This window comes from Podarcis pityusensis (genome assembly GCF_964106645.2).
Source record: "Podarcis pityusensis genome assembly, chromosome: 3".
Lineage (NCBI taxonomy): Eukaryota > Metazoa > Chordata > Lepidosauria > Squamata > Lacertidae > Podarcis > Podarcis pityusensis.
In genome coordinates this window covers 86,240,569-86,260,165 of record NC_138026.1, presented here as the reverse complement: position 1 = coordinate 86,260,165, position 19,597 = coordinate 86,240,569, and the positions used below count along the sequence as shown (strand labels likewise).

General features: G+C 40.2%; 1 protein-coding gene across 1 annotated transcript in view; it reads right to left on the bottom strand.

Annotated features, from left to right (window-relative positions):
* Positions 1-19,597, bottom strand: part of DNAH8 (dynein axonemal heavy chain 8) — a 138,772-nt gene that overhangs the window by 61,308 nt on the left and 57,867 nt on the right. Inside the window, 18 exon segments of the mRNA XM_081000066.1 lie at positions 990-1,227; positions 1,461-1,601; positions 1,694-1,935; positions 2,700-2,946; positions 3,772-3,933; positions 5,159-5,293; positions 6,377-6,484; positions 6,629-6,715; positions 7,388-7,459; positions 7,461-7,576; positions 9,614-9,792; positions 10,178-10,350; positions 11,761-11,985; positions 13,437-13,598; positions 15,191-15,295; positions 15,797-15,899; positions 17,906-18,069; positions 18,191-18,344. Of these exon segments, the coding sequence (XP_080856192.1) occupies positions 990-1,227; positions 1,461-1,601; positions 1,694-1,935; positions 2,700-2,946; positions 3,772-3,933; positions 5,159-5,293; positions 6,377-6,484; positions 6,629-6,715; positions 7,388-7,459; positions 7,461-7,576; positions 9,614-9,792; positions 10,178-10,350; positions 11,761-11,985; positions 13,437-13,598; positions 15,191-15,295; positions 15,797-15,899; positions 17,906-18,069; positions 18,191-18,344 (2,813 nt within the window).

Here is a 19,597-nt window from a genome sequence, read left to right as displayed (position 1 = left end):
CAACTCCACAGTACTTCCTAGCGAACAAGGAATGACACAGAACCCATTGGACCTATTCTACATGGGATCAAAAGACTTGGTGAATTAAAGGAAGCCAACTTCTTTTCTCATACTATTATGCTCAGTCACATGAATCTCCAGAGTGTTATCACATAGGTGATTTTGAGTCACTGGTGGATTCAGAATAAAGTTCATTCACTCCATAATGATCACTGTAAGGAAGAATGGCAAGAAATAAAAGGAAAGCTTTACACTCCCTAATTCTGCTTCTTTTAGGAAAGAAGTCTTAACAATCAAAACTCAGCCATTAGTGAGCTGAGCTCATCCATCGGACACTAGAGCCCTATTCAGGCATTCAGATTACTTACATGTAAATAATTGCATGCACACACGCAAGAGAGAAGGAGCAGGTTCATACTGCTAATCTCCCCCCATCCCCCACTCCAGCACATAATCTTGCCCTCTTTACAGCCCTTTGTGAGTTAGAAGGCCAAGGTCTGAAGTAGGGCTGGCATGAAATGATGCAGAGGAATCTGCAAGCTTCTGTCAAAATTCTGTTATGTTTCAGAGAAAGAATTTCGGAAGAGTCAAAACTCAGAGCACTAACAGTATCAGTAGCCACCATTTTATTTATTTACTGATTTCAGTTGTGTTTCGGGGAAATCAAAATGACCTTCCCCTCTTGCTGACACCTCTCACTGATGCAGAGGAGTTCTGTTCCTGGTCCCCGCACTCATCGGCAGAGTGCACATAAGCTCACCCCACCCTCTTCCAGGTCCAAAAGGACCTGTGCGTCAGCCTGTACAGAGCCACCATCTCACCTTAGCTGTATTTCAGTTCATTAGTCCTCATTCATTATTACATATTCATTATGGCCAAATATAAATGCCTTTCTTTGGAAGTTTAGCAACATGCTGGAAAGAACATCTCCAGTACTGGAGGTTTGTGCACTTAATTATTAAAGAGCATTGCACTGCTTTTTCACTTACCATAATCAGCAACGTAGTACTCATACATTGTCTCTGAAGCACCTTTAGGAATTTGTGGCAAATCTATTTTGCTTTCATGGCTTCTTAAAAAGGCTTCCAGCTTTTCCCTGCTTTCCAGTTCTAAGAGGGAACCTAAACTCCACATCAGGCCAAACACAAATAATTTGTGAAGATGTGCCAAGCATGCAATACCACCTTCTTCCTTTGATGGTATCAAGCCTTCCAAAAGATTGATGGACTGGAAATATTTTTAAAAGGAAGAAAATGTTACACAATGTTTAACTTTCTTAATCAAACTTAAATACAAATTTCACTTAAATTTCACTTCATCTCCGAGAAAAACTGCAATTTTATATCTATGGTTCTTAACGTTTTCCCAAAGATTGTCAGGAAGCAAGATTTCTATGCTTATTTCTTTAGAGGCAATCATGCATTGCTGTATGAACAACTGAGACAACAGTAACTATATACCTGCATGATATAGTTACACTCTAGAAGCTCCATTTTTGGACCAAGGTTTAATTTCATGTATGTATATGCGTCTTCAAACACTTTATCATATAAACCTAGCAGCACATCAGCTTCTTGTGTAGTACGAGTCTTTAGCCAACCCTGTAAAAAAGTCAGAAAAACAGTTTACATTTTTTTAAAACCCACAGTATTTAAAAGAAAAAGGAAAAGTGATCATCCCTGCAAAAGTGTACCTGCAATATTGGTCTCCAGCTTAGTGCAGAAGAACTGATATACACCATGCCCATTCTAGAAACTGTAGCAGGAGATGCATTTTCAATATTGTGAACTTCAAAGAGCAACTTGCAAGTAGGAGACATTGGAATTCGATCACCATTTGCTAAAGTGAGAGTCTTATTATCATCTAGCACTGAATTCAGATTCTCAATCCAAATTGCATCTACTGGGCCATCTAAAACCAGAAAAATATTCTCGCCTGGAAACAAAGAGATATGGCTGAAATATGGATGCTAACAATGAATAACAACAACGACGACAATTACAGGGAGGGTGCTTGTTGTTTAGATATTGAGGAGCATCAAAATGTGATTATCTCACCTGCTAGCTGAAATGACATAGCTCAGCAAAGGTTACACCACTGAGAGTGTTCCAATTGTGAGTTCCAGTTCTTAATTTAAGGCTGCACTGCACATCTTTAAGCAGTATAGAAATCAATGTGTCTCAAGCCTTAAATTGGAATACATTTGCAGCATTGTCCCCATGAAATTTCACTAGACATTTTTTGAAGAGTAAGGGTAGTATCCAATGATGTAATTCCATAAGGATTTCAGTTTTCACAGTGGAACTTCTCCTCTCCTCTCCTCTCCTCTCCTCTCCTCTCCTTATGCACCCCCCACTGTTTCAAAATCTGCTCTGGTGGGCAGGGGAAATTTCCAGAACAGAATTACGGGACATGCAGAAAGAGAAGAGAGGGAGGGAATTCCACTGCACAGCCAGAACTCCTTGTGCTAGTGGAACTACTTGGTTGGATACTGCCCTAAGATTACTGCAGTTTTATATTAAATGAATATATGGTTTCTCAAGTTATCTTAATTACTTATTCAAGTTATCTTAATTATCTTTACTAGAACAGAGACCAATTAGTGCAGCTGCAAACAGAAGACCCTTTTCAGCGGTACGCTGAGAGATGATAATCACGTTCCCATATGCACTATATAGAACACACTATAGCTGGTATACCCTTTTTAGCCTTAAGCGTTTTTCTCCACAGTGTAGAAAAGATTCCATCTGTCCAGTCATTTGTTGCTGTATCCAGTTTACCAAACATCTGAGGCGCAGTAATAGCTTTTGGGTTCATACGCATTTCTCTGTGAGGATATCCACACTCTGTCATTGCCCTCATCAACATAGTTATAACAGTTGTTTTCCCGGATCCACTTGGCCCAAGTGTCATCAACCCATGGCGTACTTTGGAAGTTTCATACAACTAAAACAGGGAGGGAGAAAAAAGTGTGGCCAAATCAGAAATAACTATTAGGATTATCTGTGTTCCTATTGAGCTTGTTTTCCTGAGGACTTCCTCCTGAGCATGTCCTCAGTGCAAAGCAGGGAGGGAGTGGGTACGTTTACCCGGGACTAGGCAAGGTAATTAAGGTTAAATCTAGGTAGTGCTTGAGGACATTTATACAAACTTAATTCTCTGTATCTGTATGTGGTGTATCTAGATCTTACAAGAGATTTTAAGATTTGTTGAAGTCAATTAGAAACTGCATTGGTAGAGAACAAGGAACATTTTGAACCATGAGCTGTTGGCTTAGGCACCATGCCCTCCTCCAGAACAGAGAGAGAGAGAGAGAGAGAGAGAGAGAGAGAGAGAGATGCTATTGCCATCAAATAACAGGCAGAATATGTCAATACGATGAAAAATATGAAAGGTTCCCTGTGGAACGTCCTCCCTTCAGATGTCAAGGAGACAAAGAACTACATAACATTTAGAAGACATCTGAAGACAGCCCTGTATCGGAAAGTTTTTTAATGTTTGATGTTTTATTATGTTTTTATATATGCTGTAAGCCACCCAGAGTGGCTAGGGAAACCACTAGGGTGCGGTATAATAATCATTATCATCACTGCTTCTGGATAATAATGCACAACTATATGCACACCGCAAGTTACATAATGTGATACTTGGGTTGTTATTGGAGGCGAGGAGGGATCCTCTGAGACAGCTTGAATGTGGAAAATGTGATTTGGAGCAAAAATTCACATCTGTAGGTTCTGCAGTTTAAGTTTACGAGGTATACTGTAATACCTGGACAAGCTTAAGATTCCAAGGTGGATGGTTAATCAGTCCTGCCTCTTCAACCTGATTTGCAACGGCTGCCTGAAGGTCAACATATGTATTGCTGTCCAATACCAACCCCGGAAAGAGATCATTTATAAGACTAAGAAAAAGGGGTTCATCTTCATCTACCTGGAAAAACAAACAAATAAACAAAACACAATAATTGATGGATTTGTAGAGATGGTCACTGATCCAGATAAAATTAGTCATGCTTCCCAATGAAAGAAATAGGACTTGCAATGGTTATGAAAAACTTGTTGTTGTTTAGTCGTTTAGTCGTGTCCGACTCTTCGTGACCCCATGGACCAGAGCACGCCAGGCACTTCTGTCTTCCACTGCCTCCTGTAGTTTGGTCAAACTCATGTTTGTAGCTCTGAGAACACTGTCCAACCATCTCGTCCTCTGTCGTCCCCTTCTCCTTATGCCCTCCATCTTTCCCAACACCAGTCTTTTCCAGGGAGTCTTCTCTTCTCATGAGGTGGCCAAAGTATTGGAGCCTCAGCTTCACGATCTGTCCTTCCAGTGAGCACTCAGGGCTGATTTCCTTCAGAATGGATAGGTTTGATCTTCTTGCAGTCCATGGGACTCTCAAGAGTCTCCTCCAGCACCATAATTCAAAGCATCAATTCTTCAGTGATCAGCCTTCTTTACGGTCCAGCTCTCACTTCCATACATCACTACTGGGAAAACCATGGCTTTAACTATACGGACCTTTATTGGCAAGGTGTGAAAAACTACTTCCACTGAATTCAGTGGGTTTGAAGCATTATTAATTTACTTTAGGTAAAAGAAATGAAGCAGTAGAGTTTCACTCTTAATGATGTAAGACACACAGGAACCTGCCTTATACTGAGTAAGGCCACTGGTCCATCTAGCTCAGTATTGTCTACACTGACTGGCAGCAGCTCACCAGGACTTCAGACAGGGCTCTCTCCCAGCCCTACCTGGAGAAGATGCTGGGGACTAAACCTGGGACTTTATTCATGCACAGCAGATGCTCTGCCACTGAGCTACAGCTCTCCTCCTGAATTAGTCTTTTTTATTTGACTGCTTACAAAATTCAAAAGCCTATTTAAATAACAGAGTAAGTATAATCAGTGTTCACGAAAGTGCTTATAGAAAAGTGTTCATGCGTTTCTGTTCTTCTTTTATTTATAAACTCAATTCTGTCTAGTAGCTCTACAGAGTGGAGTGTTTTATACTCAATGAATGTGACCATGCCTAAAGATTTAAAATTAGTTTTAGAACATGAGGAATATTTGAAACACATCTGAAACAGCAGCAATAAAAGAAAAATACATAGTAGCCACATTGTAAAGTATCCTCTGAAAATCTTAAATGGATGGGTTCTTACAAGTTTAGAGAGGTTCATGTCCCTTAGTCCTCTCATGACAGTACTCATTTCGCTGTCGTCGGGCCTTGCCCTCTTCTGAGATCCAAGAGTCCTCAACACTGAAAGAATATTTCTCAAGCCGAAGTCATAGTGAACCTAAAAATGAAAGCGACAAATGCTACAAATAGTAACAGGGCCAGAACAGTGTGCTGAGCCGTAATATTTCTAAAATGCAAAAACTCAAAACCCTAACCAGAGAAATTAAGAGAATGTACCAGAGCACTTTAATGTAATATATTGAAATTGGATGTTCATTGAGAAAAGACAAATTTTGTATGTAAAATGTATATAAAACAAAAGCAAGAGCAACATCCTGTGGTGAAAGGGGGCAACTTTGAGGAAGGTCCCCACCAGGGCACGCTCTGAGGAAACCTGGGGAGGTTCTGGGCACTTCTGAGGCTGGAGGCAGTGACACAGCTGACAATATGGAATATTGATTTCATCCCTGAACATATAGTCCAGAGATAATGTGGAGTGCAATGGTCACTCAAATGGTTACCTACTGTATGGTTTATCAAAGAACAAATACTTTACAATATCCTGAAGGCATAAAACTTGATCACTATAATATCACATATGCTAGTCATGTCAGGGTATAATCCTATGGTGGGTCCAGGAAGTCTGGACACAAAGAATGTCAGCCATCACAGACAAGCTCTGGTCAGAGAAGCGGCAACCAGCAAATAAGTCCCTTTGCAGAAATAGACCACGGCAGTTAATAAAATACGCCCTGGGCCCTACAAAGGTTTTTAGGTCAGGCTAACAAGTAAGAATTCTGGGGAACTAATAGGTCCTGTTTCACTACTCTTTGTTATCTATGTACCACTCATTGGTCTACAGCACGGGTGTCAAACACAAGGCCCGCGGGCCGAATCCGGCCCGCCAGACCTCATCATGTGGCCCGTGTAGCCGCCGGCGGCCGCCAGCCTTCACCTTTTATTCTCGCTTTCTTTCTTTTTTGACACAAGAAAGCCGCCTCTTCAGCGCATGCGCGGCAGCCTCCACTTTACATGCATTCAGGAAACCTCCACTTGTTTATATATTGAGCGCATGACACATAGTCCTACAGATACAACCGGCCCTTTGAGGGTGACCAAACTGCTGATGCGGCCCCCGATGAATTTGAGTTTGACACCCCTGGTCTACAGCTATTGAACTATATTGGTGATGCAATATTACCTGCTTGGTAAGCTGCTCTTCACAAAGCTTATAGAGAACAAAGAACTTCTGAGCCAGTATGACATTCTCAATAAAGCCACAGCTTGCAAGTTTCACTCTCATGATTATCTGAAAAAGAACAGCAAATTATTAAGAATTTTATTAATATTAGAATATTTTAAATAACAGAAAGAGCAAAGAGCAATGCAATTTTTTTTATTTTGTAAAGGTACGCAGCTGAGAGATATGTTGCCTAGGAGTGATAAATAGTACCTGTCTATCTGGAACCATCATTGCAACAGTTCTGAATTGAATTTTTAGGTTTTCTGGAAGCTCCTGGCGTCCAGCATACCCAGGATTCTGCAAATAAACACAGAATTTAGGGTAATTTTGTTTGGCATATGTCTCAACTTATGTGCACAATTGTGATTTATGGCATGCATCTATATCCTCTTTGAATTCAATTATTTATTATTTATTATCTTGCCTTTCACCTTCACCCTAAGATCACAAGAAAAATTACCACAGGAGAAGAACAAATTATAAACCAAACATGGAATATAAATATAAATTTGAGATAGATATAGATATAGCTACAGATATAGATATATGTGGCTTTTTTCAGCTGGAACTCACTGGAGAATTATAAGAGAAAGAGGGAGACATGAGTTCCGGCACCCCTTTTTCTAGAAAAATAGTGCGTGCTCTCTCTCTCTCTCTCTCTCTCTCTCCTCACAGAGAGAGGAATATATATACACACAGGTATATATATTCCTCATCTCCCTTCCTGCTTTCTATAACACCTTACCTGACAAAGAGTTCTGGAGAACTCAAACATTTCCCACAATTTCATGACATTTCTGTTTATCCTAATTTAGGTATTATAAATTTAATCTTTTCAAATATATTGCTCTGTTAGACAAAGTAATTAACCACAAACGTAATTTATTTTCAAGTATATTGCAAAACAAAAATATGATTGATTTTCTCTCATCAATAAATAAAAAATGTGTACTTAACGTAATAATTTACCATTGTCAGAAAAATTCCAAACTCTGGGTTTAAATCTACAACATCTCCATCAGAAAATATGAACTGTTTTTTTCCTTTCTTTTCTTGCTGTCAAAATGATATAAATTTGTTGAGCTGCTACTGACAACACCGGTAATTCAATTCTGTTAAATTCATCAAAGCATCCCCAGGAGCCAGACTGTGCAAGTCCTAAAAGAGGAAAATGATTTTATTTTTTTTACCCTGATTATATCCTTTCTGTGGTTAATTTTTTTATTCTTCTATGTTGCCTGGGCAAGATCTCTCTTCCAGAGCTATATGCAGAGAAGAAACCTCAAAAGACTGCTTCTGGGTATGTACTGATGTTGTAGAAAAGTGATGGCAAACCATCTGCTGGCATCACCCACTGTCAGCATGTATTTGGAAGGCCATTTGTATGGTGTCTGCAAGCAACAGCGCTTGCTCAAACATACGGTTTAAAATGTTAACTTTCCCCAATATATACATACATACATCTGTCAAAGACGCAAATGGGAAGAAAAGAGTGTGTGCACTCACCAAGAGCGTATCATATCAATTCATACAACATTCCTGGGCAACTGCAGTATTCATAAGGAAAGAACTTTTAAGAAAATTAATGGTTTCTCAGGCCCAAAGCTTCGTAAGAGTGATGTCAGAATACCACATCCTGACTACTCAATTCAGCAATTTATTTTGCATGCACAATTGCTACAGCCCTCATACAAAAGCCTTTTTAGCCATCTCAGTGTTGGAGCCATGACATTTAGATCGGCCCTGTACTTCCCCAGAAATCCAAAGTGTGTACACCAGCCTTTGCCAACCTGGCAATCCCCAGATGTTCTGGACTTCATCCTGCATTGGCTAGAGCCGGCATGGCTGTGCTGGCTGTGGCTGATGAGAATTGTCTCATGGCATATAGAGATTAAACCTGCATGAATCTTACCTTGTACAATCTGATACATGCCTGTTCAGAAGCAAATCCCATTGAATTCAAAGGGATTTACTCCCAGAGAAGTGTGCATTGGATTGCAGCCCTAGGCACTAGATCTTTGAATCAGTAAATCTTCACTTCTGATCCAATATGAAACGCTTTCTTGTACATGCTACAGCTGTAGAATTTGTTTTTCTTAACTTTTGCATGGCAATGTAATCTTCCTTCTCTTATCTTTTAAACACAAGTATCAAAGCTAAGACCATTTTAAAAAATGAATTACTCCTTAGGAAAAAAATTAGGGCAGTACGTTTCTAATTATGAAACAAGTAACTGTTTATTACCATTACAATTTGCTGTAGTACAGTATACTATATTGCAAATATATTTTAATTTCATATTACATTCAGCCTGCATCTTACAAACTGTTATTACATTTCTTAACTCAGTCTTCCATAAAAACTATTATTCTATCTTGCAATTTCCCCTTATCAGATATTGGCAGGCCAATGCTGCACATGTTTACTCAAGAGTAAGTCCCACTAAATTCAATTGGGCTTGCTCCCAAGTAAATTCTTGAAATGAATCTCTTTCCCTTGATTCCTCTTTGCTGCATTCAGGCTGTTAACTCCACAGGGCAGGAACCCTGCAGCTCCATCAACGTCTACTCGAGAATTTCCACCGAGTTCAATGAGACTTAGTCTCATATAAGTGGGTATAGGATTTGAATATTGTTCTGATATTCCAATTTAAGAATTTTAAAAACACACAGGTTTCAGTGAGGAAGATTGGTATGCACTTAACTCCAGATGTTGCTGAACTATGTATTTTGCGGTTTTATATTCTGATTTTATCCTGTGAACTGCCCTAAGACCTGCAGGTATAGGGTGGTATATAAATTAAATAAATAAATAAACTACAGCTCCCACAATTGCTGATCATTGGCCATATTGGCTGAGGCTCAAGGGGGTGCAGAACAGGGAAGCAGTTTCAGAAGCAGGGTTGGGAGGGTGAAAAGAGGGCTTAGAAGTTGCACAGGGTAGAAAGGAGAAGGTCTAAGGAGTTTCCATGGAGTGGCGAGTGAAGGCTTGGTGAGCAGCATGAGCAGGGGGCAGAATCCCCCTTGTATCCCCATAACGATAGCTCCCTAACAATTTTTCCATACACTGGCTTAGGCAGATACTGTGACAGATATAACTACAGTATCTGATGAGCCTATATTGAACACCAGTGGAGCACTGAACGCTGTTAATTCTATTACTCATTTTAAATATGTCCAACAAGCCAGGCCTTACCTTTGAAAATACGGCCCAGTCCTCTGAAATCCATTTGATCTGAGCAGTTAAATACGACTACGTATTTCCCCAAAGCTTTCCCCATGTCTTTCGTTGTTTCTGTTTTGCCAGTGCCAGCAGGTCCTGCTGGAGCTCCTCCCATGTTCATTCCCAAAGCCTGAGCTAAAGTAATGTAGCATCTGTAAATGTAAATCCAGATCACTGCAGTATGGAATATGGATGCGTACGAATACAATACAATTGAACCTCACTCTACATGTTGAACTCGGGTAACACACAACCCCCCATTCAGCAGCGGTGGCAAAAGGATCAGGTCCCCACTATGGAGCTCAAAGATTCTTAGACTCTGCAAGTCCATGATAGGTCCCTTGCAGTAGGAGGGAGGGGAGATGGTCAAAGAAATGCAAGAGCGCTGCTCTGCCCTTACTTCCACACTGCTGGCAAGAGGCTGGTAGATTTTGGATGTGGTAGTTCAACTGCCTTCAGTTCTCCCTCGCCTTGACCATGTAGGGTTGTTATCATTATTAAATTATAGATAATATGTAATGAATCCACTCTTCTTACCTGTCTGTTAATGGTGTTATAACCAGCCGATCCGTGCATCCCAGAAATTCATTTTGATAAACAAAATCAACATCCGTAATCGACACCAATGTTTGATCAAGATCTTCCTTAAAATAAAATCTGGACTGCTTCAACCATTCAAAATCAGTCACTGATTTTATATGCATTTTAACCTTTAAAAAGAAACATTAATTATATCATAACAGTACAGAAGTATAATTCACTTGATTAATTAAAAAGTTACTCCATTAAAATTATTCCTGCTATTTTCTCTCCTAATACTCGTTTCTATTAGCTAAGAGCATTTTTTTGTTCTGAGTTTTTTTGTCACCATACCTTTTCTACTTTTGTGCTTTAGTATACTGATTAATTCTGTTGTTTTCATTCTCTATTCCTCTCCCAGCCAAGGCCTTATTGACTTACTGGGCAGCACTTCTTCAATTAAGTACTTGCCAGCCACCATTAGAAGTTTATGCCAGCTTTGGGCTAAATATGTACAGGTTTAGCCATCCTGGGGTGGAGGTTTAAGAAACAGTGAATGTTAACTGCTTACATCTAACCATGGCCCAATTACTGTTCAGAGGAGAAAAATCTAAGGTAACTCTAGCAACTGTCTTTCACCTCCTTCTTGGAGACTGTGATTCTCTCACACAATCCCAGCCAGGCCAAACAGTGATATTGGATACATAGCAAAACTTGGTAAGTTAGATATGAACTACATCCTGACAAGACAGAAGTACTGTTTTTGGGGGACAGGGGGCGGGCGGGTGTGGGGGATTCCCTGGTCCTGAATGGGGTAACTGTGCCCCTGAAGGACCAGGTGCACAGCCTGGGAGTCATTTTGGACTCACAGCTGTCCATGGAGGCACAGGTTAATTCTGTGTCCAGGGCAGCTGTCTACCAGCTCCACCTGGTACGCAGGCTAAGACCCTACCTGCCCGCGGACTGTCTTGCCAGAGTGGTGCATGCTCTAGTTATCTCCCGCTTGGACTACTGCAACACGCTCTACATGGGGCTACCTTTGAAGGTGACCCGGAAACTGCAATTAATCCAGAATGCGGCAGCTAGACTGGTGACTGGGAGTGGCCGCCGGGACCACATAACACCGGTTCTGAGAGATCTGCATTGGCTCCCAGTACGTTTCCGAGTACAATTCAAAGTGTTGGTGCTGACCTTTAAAGCCCTAAACGGCCTCGGTCCTGTATACCTGAAGGAGCGTCTCCACCCCCATCGTTCAGCCCGGACACTGAGATCCAGCGCCGAGGGCCTTCTGGTGGTTCCCTCATTGCGAGAAGGTTACAGGGAACCAGGCAGAGGGCCTTCTCGGTAGTGGCGCCTGCCCTGTGGAACGCCCTCCCAGCAGATGTCAAAGCAATAAACAACTATTTTACTTTTAAAAGACAACTGAAGGCAGCCCTCTTTAGGGAAGTTTTTAATGTCTGATGCTGTACTGTTTTTAATATTCAGTTGGAAGCCGCCCAGAGTGGCTGGGGAAACCCAGCCAGATGGGCGGGGTATAAATAATAAATTATTATTTATTATTATTATTACATTAAAGATCTCAGCTAACATTTATACTTTACCAAGTCATCAAATATATCACGCTGATGCACATGAATAGTAATGAGGGTTTCAAACTTCACTCTGTCAAACTTCGTGAGATCATGAGTTGTCTGGCCAATAAGTGTATTCAGAATATCCAGAAATTTCTGATTTGTTACTGACATTATTTTCCTATCATCTTTTGCGTTGGTTAATGCTTCTTCTGAATCGTGTGTCCACAGCATCTGAATTCCCAGCAAACCTACCTATAATAAATTTAACAAATAAAATATGTGCATGAATATTTATAGTGCATTCTAATTTATAACTAATAGACCCCCAGCTCATACTTTTAAACTATAATTTAGAGTGATTAACTAGAACGATTAACAAATGTGGTTTTGATATGGATTTTCCTTTGGAGGCGGGAAGTAAATCAGGAAGTTTCAAGGGTCCTCTTATCTATCATCATTTTCACATACATTCAGTGAAGTCCATAAGCAACCCTGTAAATTGCTTTACCATATTGCCATGGTGAAGCACAGAGACAATTAATAATATTTTCTTTAGAAACCGTCAAAGGTAAAACAGTCAGGGTTGTTGTTTTTTATGTCACAAGTATGACTCTTCCCTGAAGGTAAGAAACAGGAGGAAGCACATCTGAAAACTTATCATGAAGCTTCAAGTGAGAAGGAACTTTGACTTCTGGAATACTCACTAAAAACAGCCTACAATAACACTGTAAAAACTAAGAATGACACTGGCAAATATGACAATGGACATGGCCAGCAAATTCCAGCTACCCTTCCATCCCCAGTAATATGAGGACTTGTCACCCACAAATAAATGGGTGGCTTACAACTTTATAGTGAGCATTATTGCTGCTTCATCAGGTATCAAAGCTCGTGGAATTACAAGAAAAACATTTGCCTTCCTGGGCCCTGATCTTGAAAAAAACAAGCTCTGTCCAGGGGTCCTTTACCTACCTTTCTACCTACTAGTAGTTGGAATATTTGAAAAGAACCAGGTTTATATCCGTACTTTGCACTGAGGTTTACAGCGTGACCTCGGACCAGTCACCCTCCCTTAGCCTAACCTGCCTCCCAAAGTGTTTGTGGGAATAGAATGAGTGGGGTGAGGAGAGAACCATGTAAATGCAATGCAATGCAATGCAATGCAATGCAATGCAATGCAATGCAATGAATGAATGAATGAATAAACAAATAAAAATATTTTATGCTGCTATTCAGAAAATTGAACTTGACGACCCTCCATAAAGCAGGAGATCACAGCATAGGACTGGGGACTCACAGCCTCTTTTCATTCTGTCTTCTCTAAAAACTACCATTTAGCTATAAAATAAATAAAGTAACCACTATCGACACCTTTTCAGATCATTCATTACACCTGTTGAATCACATACAAGCTATGTCCCTCAACAAGTACACCACATCCATTAGCGGAGACAAATAATATTGCACACACACAAGTTAATGTTAAGCAATTATAAATACCATTGTTTTCAAAAGGAACCTTAAAGTGGGTATATGTGCCTATTATTTTTGACTACTGTATTTATTCTCACAAATGGCTGTCACAATCCAGAAAAATATGCGCATATCGACAGGCTTTTTCATTTTGTCTTTTAGCATGCAAACCTAGTCTTTTCACCTCAGGCCTTCATAGCTGGATCTTACCTGCTTTTCAGACTTCTCACCTGTGCTGGAAAATGGTAAAGGAAGTTCAGTAGCTGGTACCCTGGATCACTAATCTGATAAAAGGCTGCCCGAATGACACAGTGTAATGAAGACTGTTGCATTTTCAGTAGATCCATCAGCCAGAGCTCTACCGGTCCTTTTGCATTTACTGGGGTGTCCAACTGAAAAATTAAAAGTTGTGTATTCATTATTCAAAATGGGGTTTACAATATCTTTAGTTTGATTAAGAAAGGAGACAATGTACTAACTGGTGAATACCATAATTTTGTGCATTTTTGCTCGAGAATAAGGCAGGCAAATCAAACTGGATGCCTCAAAATTCTGCAAAGCTAAGCAAGTTCTGGTATGCTTTCAGATTGGATGGGGGATTGCATGCTGAGATTCCTGCATTGCAGGAGGTTGGACTAGATGACCCTCAGGATCCCTTGCAACTCTACAGTTCTATGATTCCATGATCCTAATAGTCCCAATTCTTCCATTTTTGGATGTCTAAAAAATTACCGGTAAGCTAAAGCAATTTTCTCAACAACAAATATATAAACAAGGGAGAGTTCAAATGGGGTACAATGAGACCATAAGAAGAGACTGTTGGTCTTACTTTAAATGTGTTTCTTAATGGGAACTAGAATACCACCAAGTGAGATTCTGTTCCTCATGTTACTTGAGGTAGGAAAAAATGTTTACCTAGATTACTTAGTGCATCAGGATATTGAGAAAGAAGAATTAAGTGATGAGTTGGAGTTCAATGAGCTTATTTTGACAAGATTGTTTAACGAAGCTTATTTTTTGCAATTGTTATGCAAGGCATCCTTTGACTTCAGATATACCCAGCACAACCTAAACAGCCAGTTCCTTGTGTCATGGAGCTGCTGTCCGGAGTTTCAAAGCACTATTCAAACCTCACAGAAAGACCTGATCGCAGGGGTGGCCATTGTGGGGTGGAATTAATTCATTTTCAGTGTACTGAACTGTGTCACACAAGTTGATATTTTTATCTCAAAACTAGTACGGTTTCCCTTGTTCCTGTCTTCACGGCTGGATAAAAAAGGATGTGAATTTGGGAGGTTGCATCAAACACTCAGGAGTGATACACTGCTCACCGTAAGATCCTACACACAGAGTTAACTGGGAGTAAATTGCATTAAACACAGAACAAACTCATCTAAGACTAGAATTCACAGGTACACACACAGAAAAGCTAATATGATTGTGCTCTTCCTACTGCTGAGGGCTCCATTCTGATCTGTCTACCTCATCTAATGAGCAAGAATCTACTTCATAAAACATGGTTTACTGAGGAACAAAAGAACTAGAGTATTGTTATAATTTTAAACAGTTGCTGTACATATGATAAAATATGTCAAAGAGCACTGCCTACTGCTACTTCATGGGCTTATAGCTCATACATTCTAAAGCTTCATACTGTATGGTAAAAATGTTAATGTTAAAAGTTAGTTAATGTATAAAGCCTAACTCCATATTACCCTATCCACACTCATCAAAAGCTAGCCAAATATTTTATATCTCAAAAACATTTTATCACCATATTCAGGCTTTGGCAAGTCTAAGGGGTGGGTGGGATTGTTTTTAGTTAAGATATTCTAATTAGAGAACGGTCCTCTTACATCCTTCTGCACAAAGAAATAACATTTTATTTTTAACTGAGCCAAATTTCTAGGATGGTAAGTAGGGAAAGATTAATTATAAAATTCAGAATCATACTGAATTATATTTTTTAAATGCAAAATATTACAGGAATTTTTTCTCCTTCTCTTGATATGACTGCCATTATGCGATCATAATCCTTTGGATGAAATTCCACTTCATTTATGTTGTCCGATAAACCAGGCAAATGTGGCTGAAAGAAAAATAAAACCCATGAATGCCTGTAGTATTCTAGCCGGGACATTTTCACAAATTAGCTTATTTTTCTAAATGAGCACAATTTCTGAATTAAAGAGAAGAGCAAATGATGTTGATGGCCAGATCCCAACATGGATTTCTTCCCACCATGGGAATTTACTCCTTGGTAAACAGCTGCGTTCAGCCAAAGGTTATTTGAATTTATAGGAGAGTTTCCAATAGGAAGTGACAAGAGGGAGCCATGCTGGAGTGATGAGAGTATAGTAGTTAATGTGCAGGAATTCCTGGAATTCACCCTAAGTCTGGCTATAACAAGAGCCTCTATTTTCCAAGATATGTTAAACCATTTTGATTAAACTAGCATAAATCATGCTTATAGTCGCTAGCTCCTTGCACTGTAGTTTTAAAGGTACATGAAGTACAGAAAATCAGAGCTGTTTCAAATTTGTTCTGCATTCAGTAAATACTATTTTCCCATATATATGTTGGAACCTACCTGAATAGTGTGTGAATCACTAGCTTGTCCAAGTATTTCCAGAAGAGCAGGGTCAGAGATAAAAAAGAATCTGGGAAACAGCAATCTTTTCTTTTCCAAATATCTTTAATAAGAAAAGAGATTTATTTCAGAAAACGTTTTCCCCTCCATTTTTCAAAGTGCACTTACTTGGGAGTTTCAAATAAATGTATGTAATATCAATCCGAGATGTAAATTTGCCAGTGGGGCAGAGCCACCATGCTAACTTTTGGGTAGGTGAGTGTTTACCAGGAAGGAGAGAGAAGGGATGAAGCAGCAGAGGGGTGGGCAAGGTGCAGGTGCACCAGCAGAACCAATCCAGTGTTTCTGTTGCACTTTGGTGACCTCTCTGCCACCTCCCCATTCTGGTAAGCGAGCCACCTACCAGGTAGCAAACTGCTTCTGATCAATCCTATGCAAAGGATGCATAGCAACAAATCTCAGGATTGCATGCTGAGCTTCCAGTACCCACAAAAGCTTATGCCATAATCAAAGTTTTAATATTTAAGATGCCACAAAACTCCTCATTGGCTTGGTTTGCAGCAGAGTTAACATGGCGACTCCTTTGGAAGTTCTCATGCCCATCTGTGGACAGCTTCAGAAGCCTAAGACCTCCACAGGTTGAACCTGGAAATGCTTCTGGAGCTACTGCTGGTTTTTATTAATTTCCTGGGTCAAAATTGCTTTGCTGCTCTTCTTGCTCTACTCCTCTGCATTATAACAATCTTCTGCCCTTTCTGGCCATTATATCCACTTTCCTTTATCTGTGCAACTTACGGGCATCCAGATTATAGACCCAACTTATGCTTCTAGCTCTTGCCTATTCCCAATTCTTTTCTTGCCTTAGGAAGCCTTTCCTCATGATCTTGCTAGTAGTAACACTATCTGTTTCCTTTCACAACACCTGACTTGATGACTTCTTCTGGATTTCTGAACTCTGCAATCCTGGTTTTGCCCTCCCCATGCTAAGGGGGCCCTCTCATTGCAAGCACATGACAGTTGCAGTGCCAGGCAATACAATGGGGTGGCAACAATCTTTGCTCTCCAGGAGTCCATAGAAAGCACACAACAAACGGGTGCAGATGAGAGTTTGAGATGGCAGCAGGGTTTCTCATACCACATGCACAACACCCTAAAGGCCTTGGGAGTTTGCCTGTTCCCCATTTCTGGTAAGAAGATGTAGTAAGTAAGTGATGGAAGAGGGATTTATGATGCGACTGGGCCAAAGCTGCTCTGTCCCACGTGCCTCACATCCAATGCTACTTTAGCTTTTGCATATTGTGGTACATGCTAATGGATGATAAATCAGTGTTCACTGATACTTATTTTCAGCCTGCATAAACAATAATATTGAGACTCATTCAGGGCCATTTGTAGTTTCAGGGTTTTTTGTGTTTTTTACTATTTATTCCCACACACATCCTTTTAAAAATACCCATCCCAGCTACTGCCTAGTGCCCAACATCACCTAAGGTCATCCTTGACCTTAATCGGGGAGCTACAGATCAAAATTCCTCCATCTTCTCCCAATTCCTAAAATTCTGGTACTAGAAAATTAAAAGTATAAAAAGTGAAGCATGGGTGTATAGAAGCCTAGATTTATGGGAAGATCTACTATAAACAGAAGAAAATATTCCTGCTTTTTACCTTCCAATATTATCTGTACTCTGAGCCATAACTTAGCTTTGGCAATTGACTGTCTGGAGTGAATTAATAAAAATATGCAAGACTAGAACAGTAATTATTTATTTGCAAAGTGATTTTTATATTATTATTATTCTGATTTTTTTTTACCAAACTAAAAAATATACCAAAGACTATAAGCAAATTTACATATATGGGCCTAAACTCATAAATCTGCACTGAGCATGCCAGCTGCACATGCTACAAATCAATCCCCTAAAATCTCTTAATAACTTCCCAAAACACCATTCCCAGAACTCTCCCCTTAATACCAAACACGAAATGACACTAAAAATTAAGAAGCATGCAATGTTAATTAAAACCATAAAAAGTTAATTAAGATGGACTATTACTTTGACCTAAATTAAAAGGATCAGATTTTTTTCAAAAAGTTTGTAAACTTTGTACCCTGTCAACGACTTCTGGCACACTTCCAACTGCTCGTGTAAATGCGGTAAAAGCTGCCCCATAGTCTCGTCTCCAACACAACAGTTAACTACATTGGGGTTTTCATGAGCTCGCTGCATTATTTTTATCCATGATTTGTCAATGTTTTGAAAACGTTTTGCTTCCTAAACAGAGTAAATATAATGGAAACATGAATGAATATTACGTCATTCTAACGTGCGAACTACTGCTACGCAGCTACATTTCAAGATCAATATTTACATAACTTAACCATGATAGAATTACCTGAGGTAACTGCTTGGCAATATCTCCGCCTACAAAAACAGCTTCAAGATAAACCCAGAGGTTTTGCACAATCAACCATTCTTCAATTATATCGCTGGAGGTACTAAGTTTGAACACCCAGTTCTGAATCTCTTTTTTAAAAGGTGCATTGTATCTGAGAATAGGAGGCAAGAAATAGCAGCATGAAATTCAAGTGTGACCCTTTTCACAATATTATTGTTACTATATTCTTTTAACAACTCCCCCCCCCCACACACACACTTTAAATTGTCAGTATCATCAGCCCACAGGCAGAGGTACCTGGCCTCCCCCGAGGCAATTGAGCGAGATACTGTGTGTTTACCGTCCGTCTGCGACCTCCGGCAGGCTAGGTAAACATACCGGCGATCCTCCTCAAACGTGAGCAGGACACACCCTCCTCCTTCCTCCCTCCCTGCATTCCTTCCCAGGGAGGGGAAGAAGAGACAGACAGGAGTCCTTTCTACATGTTTTATTCCTGTCACTCAACAGTACATAGAAATGTGACTGTTCCCTTCAGACTCCATCAGAAGAGTCTCACACTCCTCCCCTGTACTTCCAGCACAGGTCATATGACACACTGAGCTAACATCCGGTGCTCAGTACAGAGAATAGGCTCCACCTTTTCTCCAACAGTACATCTGCACTGTTTTGTATTCCAGCCATCTGGAGCTGGCTTTTGCCTTGGTGCTTTTTCCCAACATCCTCCCCCAAAAGCATCAATTGGCAAAACATTATCCAGAGAAGAGAACAAACAGTTGTTATACATATAACAGTCCCCTGTTGTTTCAGTTCCACCCTTGGAACTCCCCACCACTGGTTTCACCAGTGTACCTCTCTGGTTGTCTGGCTTCCAAGGAATGAGTGCTTCTGCATTACCTTGGCTAGCTACCCTCTGTTGTGTCTTTGTCTCTGACTTAGACACTGCTTCAACCTGCTTTGAGTTGTTAACAATAGCAACACATGCAACAGCTAAGTTAGCAAACTCTTTTGAGTACCTCTTTGGTGGTACACCCTTTGTAACTCTCTCAGACCTGCGTATGAGGTTCTGATCCTCTCTGCTCACTGGTTCAGCCTTTGGACTCTGTTGAGAACCAGTAGCAATCAGTGGTTCTTCCTTCATCTGTGAAGGTCTATCCATTGTGTGAGATTTTCTCTCAATGACTGTTACAACTGAACTCTCTGAGCTATCACTGTCATCATCATCAGTACCACTGTAATCTGTGACATCAGAAAAATCATCATCATCATCTGAATCGTTTCCTGTGGGAAATGTCTGTACTATCCGCTCTTGCTTTGGAGCACTCTCTAGGAACTTTGTGAGAATCACCTGACCAGATTCAGACAAAATTACTCTGTAGAGACCCTTTTCATAACCCACAAAAATGC